This window comes from Carassius carassius, chromosome 29 (assembly GCF_963082965.1).
Source record: "Carassius carassius chromosome 29, fCarCar2.1, whole genome shotgun sequence".
NCBI classification, from domain to species: domain Eukaryota; kingdom Metazoa; phylum Chordata; class Actinopteri; order Cypriniformes; family Cyprinidae; genus Carassius; species Carassius carassius.
This window is the reverse complement of record NC_081783.1, coordinates 13,683,877-13,691,111: the sequence shown is the minus strand read 5'-3', so window position 1 is coordinate 13,691,111 and position 7,235 is coordinate 13,683,877. Positions and strand designations below refer to the sequence as shown.

Genomic DNA, 7,235 nt, shown 5'->3' with positions numbered 1-7,235 from the left:
AGGACAGGACGTGTCCATTCCATACTCTGAATTTGTGCTCTTCCAAGTGCACACAGTGAGAAGTGATCACACACCTGGAGCAGTGGGCAGCCATTTTTGCTGTGGCACCTGGGGAGTAGTTGGGGTGCCTTACTCAAGAGTCTCTCCTCAGTCGTGGTATTGAAGTTGGAAGAGAACACTGGTTAGTCACCATTCCATCTCTGTTGCAACAGTTTTGGAAGTGTCTAAAATGACTGTAACCATATGTACAAGTCATTGGTGTTTGGTGATGAGTTTTTGGCCAAAGGTCTTCATACTTGTAGTACTAGGAATACTTGTACAGTATTCATGGAAATGACAAAAGTAGTCAAACCTGTTCATTAGATGGGGTGCCTCAATACTTTCGGCAAGTGTATATAGATATTGCACATGGTGGACTTTAAAGGCGTATATCGAACAGCCATGTATATGGCTGAAAGTATGTCGTCTAACCAACAAAACACAATAACAGTAACACATCCTGAGCCTGATAAGCCAGGGTTATGGCATCCACAATCCAGTGGGCCATCCTCTGCTTAGAGACGGCACTCCCCTTCTGCCGGCCTCCGTAACAGACAAAGAGCTGGTCTGAGGTCCTGAAGCTTTGTGTCCGGTCTACGTAGCACCTTAATGCTCGGACGGGACAAAGCAAAGCCAGGGCTGGGTCTGTCTCCTCCAGGGGTCAGCACTTGCAGGTTCACCACTTGGTCTTTGAAGGGCGTACTGGGAACCTTGGGCACGTAGCCAGGCCAGAGCCTCAGGATTACCTGGGAGTCAGCCGGCCCGAACTCTAGGCACGAATCGTCGACCGAAAATGCATGCAGGTCCCCTACCCTCTTGATGGAGGCCAGTGCAAGCAGGAGCAGAGTTTTCAATGAAATAAACTTTAGCTCAACTGAATGCAAAGGCTCGAATGGGCCCTGTTGTAGTGATTTAAGCACTAGAGACAGGTCCCAAGAGGGTATACAAGGGGGCCAGGATGTATTTAACCTCCTGGCCCCTCTAAGGAACCTGACGATGAGGTCATGCTTACCCAAAGACTTCCCATTCACGGGGTCATGGTACGCATCAATAGCAGCAACCTGGACTTTGAGGGTGGAGGAAGACAGCCTTCGCTCCAGCCCTTGCTGCAGAAAGGACAGCACGACCGCAATCGGACATCTTCAGGGGTCTTCTTGGCGAGAAGAACACCACTCGATGAACAGGTTCCACTTAAAGGCGTAAGCATGCCTCGTAGACGGTGCTCTTGTCGAAGTGATGGTGTTCGCTACCTCTTGGGGTAGGTCACCTAGAACCTCCGCGTCCCGTCCAGGGACCAGACATGGTCACCTACCAAAGAAATACATTATTTATTATTACTTTTTTAATATTTATGAAATGCTACTGATAGAACACTTTACATGTTGCAATATAAATGTCAATATCAATACAGGTTATTTAGATGTGAGGAGCCATTTATTCAGGAATCAGACTACACTGATTGTGCTATATGTCTTGGAGAATCACTAGACAGAACTGGCTCTTAGGAGTCATTCGGTGTGGAATTGAAATACAATACCTGCTCTTTATGTGAATGACACACGAGAATCATTCATTTAGGAATAGGACTGGTTGTGCTTTACGTTTCTGATTTTCAAAAAAAAAAAAATCAGAATATATAAAATAGATATTTTCTGTCAGAATTAGGTATAGAATCTTTCCGTTGACAAGTGTCAAAGAAGATAAGAAAGATATGTGAGTACATTTAAATGGCACCATATTAAATAAAATCTACTTAACTTTTGAGGCAGTGAATGAATCTAACTCAAACCATTTGAGTTGATAGAGTACATAAAGTTCAATGAGTTCATGTCATGAATGTCTTGATACCGCAAGTTGACAGGTTCGAACTCAATCTGATATAATAAGGAAGGACAGGACGTGTCCATTCCATACTCTGAATTTGTGCTCTTCCAAGTGCACACAGTGAGAAGTGATCACACACCTGGAGCAGTGGGCAGCCATTTTTGCTGTGGCACCTGGGGAGTAGTTGGGGTGCCTTACTCAAGAGTCTCTCCTCAGTCGTGGTATTGAAGTTGGAAGAGAACACTGGTAAGTCACCATTCCATCTCTGTTGCAACAGTTTTGGAAGTGTCTAAAATGACTGTAACCATATGTACAAGTCATTGGTGTTTGGTGATGAGTTTTTGGCCCAAGGTCTTCATACTTGTAGTACTAGGAATACTTGTACAGTATTCATGGAAATGACTAAAGTAGTCAAACCTGTTCATTAGATGGGGTGCCTCAATACTTTCGGCAAGTGTATATAGATATTGCAGATGGTGGACTTTAAAGACGTATATCGAACAGCCATGTATATGGCTGAAAGTATGTGGTCTAACCAACAAAACACAATAACCGTAACAAATCAACAACAACATATATCAACAGATAAAAAGGGATAATTTCCTACCTTTTTGGTTGGTGTGTAACTTGAGAACCGTTTAATACAGCAAAAAGCTTTCAAAATCATTTGACAAGTCTTGAGATGGTCTGTACAAAATTTAGTGAAGACCAGAAGAAAACTATGCATTCTCAAGGTTCAAAACGACTAAAAAACTAAACTGGAAGTCAAAATTACTTTGGTGGTGCAAGAGAGTTTGAGGAAACCACCTATTAACTGGCATCAAGAATACTGAGAAAATAAGTGTACTGACATTATTACAAAAGATCAGACATACTGTGATAGCAAGCACAAAGAATGAAACAGGTTGGGATGCTTTCAGGGGATTTGCCATGTCGAACGTAAGAACATAACATTTAACACATCAAATTTAAAGTTTGAGTTAGACATGTAGTTTGAGAAAGGACTTTGTAGGGACTTATTAGGTCACAGATGATTAATTTAGGGAGGTCTATGTGTGCTGTACTGAGCGTGTTTTTGTGGAGTAATTTTTCTAATCCTCTTGTGTTGAAAATGGCAGCATCTGACCCATTAACCGTAGTCAACCTAATTTTAGTTTTTCTCAGGCAATAGAGTAAGTGTCCTTCTTTTTGTCCAGAGGGACCACAATAACACAGACCAAAAGGAGTGAAAAGGGCCAATGAAACAGTTTTTGCATATGGTCCTTTGGGTTTGACTGAGATTAGAGAAATTAGAATATTCCTAATGTTGGCCAGTAGCCCCGTAATGTCCTTGGGGAAATCAACAGAGTTACAAAACAGACCAGGGTCTCAAATTAGGTCTCCCTTGGCAGTAGTTGGAATTCTGCTTTGATGGGTGGCTTTATGGTTAGTGCACAGACTTATATTCCTGGTTTTAAGACACAGAGACACCACTTGTTCGGGTAACTTCATGTTTGTGTTCTGACATTTTTAAAGAACTACTATGGGGGAAAAAGTTCTAAGTAACAATTAAGAAGCAATAAAAACATATCTCCCTTGTCAATTTGTATAATTATTGCTATCATCCACTGTGATTTTTATGCCTAGTGTGTTTCTCAGCACATTGTTCATTGGCATGATGGATGTATCTTTCCTACTCATTTCCCTCATGTCATAGGGTTAACAGCTTTTCTAGTGATGTTTCTCTAGATAACGTGCTTCCTGCTGTGGAGACAATACATGCAAAGTATCTTATTTCAGCAGCATTCGGCTTCATCTTATCCTCACGTAAATTTTTTTAAATGTATATTTCTTTAGTTCAACCTCAGATTGCCTAACAGTGTTTGAACAGCAGAGTTATATGCAAACCACTTAAATTATATGTAATTAAATTGTCTTTCAAAATGTATAAAATATACCATTTCCAAAGAAACACCATACTTAGCAGTTAGAAAAAATATAAATTGAAATATAATATATATGCAATTAGATGTCTAAATACAACATCAGAATACAAATAATATTCTTTATTCCACATACATGTATTTTTTCTTTTACTTTAAACTGTTTACAATCTAAATGATTCAACAACAAAATGAGAAACTACCACAACAAAGTCAGAATTTCTTACTAGCGAAGGAAAGAAAAATAATTATAAAAAAATAAATGAATAACTGTAAATTGACTGGAAATGGAGACATTTTGTATTTTGCACCAGATGAGGGGTTAGAGTTACAGAAATGGACAAGAGCACAACTAAAAATGGTGTGTATTAATTAATGTGTATATTTGCAGCAAAATCATAGGGGAAAATATCATGAATTCAAACCATTTGAAAATCTTCACCTTGTATTATTGAGTTTGAACGTAAAGGCCTTTGCTAATAAATAATCTCTCTTCTTTTTTTTCTCCAGATTATAAACAAATATAATATTCTGCATATCAGGAGAAAAACTTGGGGTAGACAAACAGCACACATGTTCCCCGGAGTAACATTTCACACCCGCTAAAGCCCTTTGTCCTCCATCCTCAAACAGTTTGAGTAAAAAGACGATGGCTTGGTCACACAGTATTTCCTTCAAATCAAGGCCTGTTCAAATTTTGGCGGTCATTGCATTTTGTGAACAATGCAACAAAAGAAAGTGTTTATACATGTTAACATACACATACATAACTGGGCATTACGTACATATATGCAGGATAATGAGGGAGAGAACAGATTCCCGATCATCTGTTAGTCGCAGTGAGAAAGCATGTGCGAGTCTCGGCAAATAAGAGTAATACTTGAATTTTACAAATTGGTTCTGTACACAATTTGTGTTGGAGTGTTGATGAACATCCCCTCTTACCAAGAGGGTTTCATACAAATTGAAAGTGGTTCATTATTGACACATATTATTCCCTTTGCGCATCCAGTGAAGTCCAAGGTTAACCAAAACCTGGACTGAATCTTAGGGACTGTTGAGTTTCCTGGCATTGGTTTGAAGGAGTCCTGTTCCAGGTAGCATTTGTGAAACAAAGATCAGGGTAAATTCCCACTGGTATTACTTTCAACGTCTTAAATCATTTTCATGTTAAAGCGACGTGGCCCAGCACCCTGGTCCACCTCCTCAGCAGAGGTCCCATTGGACTTTGAGCGTGGCACGTACTCAATATCAATGTTGTTTTTATGTTTGCCTTTTCCTCGGCTCCATACAAACAGGAGCAGGAAGCAGAAGAGAACCACTCCTAGGAATGTGAAACAGCCCATGGCTGTAGAAACTAAGATAGTCTTTAGGTCCAGGCCAAAGGTCACATTGGGGAGGTTGGTACCATTGGCAGTGGCATTGCTTGTATCTGTGTAATGCTGGGTCCTGTTGGCATACAGCGAGCCCAGACTTTTCACTGCCAGTGATACCATAAGAGTGTCATTGCCTGCCGTGTTAGAGGCCACACACATATACACACCGTCATCCTGAACCTCCGCCGCCTTGATATCCAATGAACCATTGTTGTGGACTATCACCCTGCCATGGCTCCTGTTGGTCAGGTGCCTCCGGCGTGGGGTGACCCAGGAAATAGTGGGCCGTGGGGACCCCTCAGCGCTGCAGTGTAAACGGGCTGACTGTCCCTCCTCCACGGACACCATCTGAGTCCGGTTTTCTCTGATTTTCGGCTTGGTGCAGGTCACATAGTAGGATAGCAGGGTCTCTTTGAACTCCTTGAAGGGGCGTCCGTGTATTCCTTCCGGAGTGCTGCACTCGGGCTGGGTGTCACCAAAAGAAATGGAATGGCGCCTTTGCAGCAACCACATGAGTCGGCAATCGCAAAACAGAGGATTGTTGTTGATCAACAGCACCTCTAGGGCCTCAGGAGCATGGAAAACACCCCTCTCCAGGGTATCAAGGCGGTTGTGGGAGACATTTAGCGAACGGAGCCAGCGGATGCCCTGGAAAGCGTAGGGTTCGATAGACACCAGTTGAGACCCAGCCAACCTCAGCTCACGCAATCGCACCAGGTCCTGAAGCAGGCCACCCTCCACCATCCGTATACGACTGTAGGAGAGGTTAAGGTGTGTGAGGTAATGGAGGTGGCGAAGAGCCTGGTAAGGGAAAGTGGACAGGTTGGTGTTGGTAATAGAAAGCGTGGTGAGGTTGAGGCCATGCAGAGTATTAGCAGGGACCAAATCTAATGATGGCCAGTTGTCGATCACTAGATGACGGAGGTGGAAGAGCTTCTTGAAGGAGTAGGGGTGTAGAGAGCTGATACTGAGGTAGCGCATATGTAGGCTCACCAGGTTGTGCAGGTGGGACAGGGCATCTGTGGGCACCACCGTCAAGTTACAGCGCTCCAGCGTCAGGCTCTCCAGTGACAGTAGTCCACTGAAGGCCCGATGGGAGATGTAAACCAGCTCATTGTCTCCAACTTCTAATGACCTGAGGTTGCGCAGGTCCTGGAACATATAGTCCACCAGAATGACAACTTTGTTGTCACTGATATCCAGGTTTGTCAGGTTGGAGAGGCCGGAGAAGACGCCTAGAGAGAGGAGCTTGATACGGTTGCTCTTTAAGCTTAGTGTGTGGAGGCTGTAGAGTGAGTTGAAGGCTCCGGGCTCAACGTAGGCAATGATGTTCCCACTCAGGTCCAGTTCTTCTATGTGTGGATAGACAGCAAAGTCATCAGGGTTGACGGCTGGAATACGATTCTTGCTGAGATCAAGGATTCGTGTCTCAGTTGGGACTCCATCAGGGATTGCGTTGTAGCGCTTACGGTGGCAGATGACAGAGCGGCTCTGGGCGGAGCACTCGCAGCGAGCGGGGCAGGCAAGAGTGGAGCCCACGAACACGGCCACCAGGGCCAGCCCCAGCAAAGGCTGCCAGCAAGACACGGCTGTGTGCAGCATGACTCGACTCAAACAGTCCACCATACTGTCATGGCTCTGAAAGAAACAGAAAAACAAAAAGTTTTGAACTAACATTGCATAGAGGCCATAAGTAATATACAGTTAGCATATTTAGCAAAATAATAATAATAAAAAGTCTAAACTAGGTACTTAACCCCATTTATCAATACTGGTTAGTGTCTTGTAACATTTTATGCACAACATGGCTTCATCTAAAATGGCAGGAGACACCACTCAGTGGACTTGATATGAATTTGTTTGTATTGCAAAAAAAAAACCTAGCTGATCAGTGTAGCCATGCTCATACAAATGAACACTGCCTCAGTTCTTGCTTGTGGGTTTGTATGTGCATGGATTGATTCTTTATTGTTTACACATGAATTCACAGCCCTGCGGGTGTCCTACTGTTTTTCTTTCTCAGTTGGTTCAGTACTTTTGAAGATTTGGACTTTCTCGCCATTGCATTTCTGTG

General features: G+C 43.0%; 1 protein-coding gene across 4 annotated transcripts in view; it reads right to left on the bottom strand.

Moving 5' to 3' along the window:
- Positions 1-3,912: 3,912 nt before the first annotated feature.
- LOC132109654 (leucine-rich repeat and immunoglobulin-like domain-containing nogo receptor-interacting protein 2) overlaps positions 3,913-7,235 on the bottom strand; it is a 383,416-nt gene continuing 380,093 nt past the window's right edge. For all 4 annotated transcript variants that reach the window (XM_059515916.1, XM_059515917.1, XM_059515915.1 and 1 more), the window contains one exon: positions 3,913-6,799. In XM_059515916.1, coding sequence (XP_059371899.1) covers positions 4,940-6,787 — 1,848 coding nt within the window. In that variant the 5' untranslated portion in view covers positions 6,788-6,799 and the 3' untranslated portion in view covers positions 3,913-4,939. The remainder of the gene's footprint in view (positions 6,800-7,235) is intronic.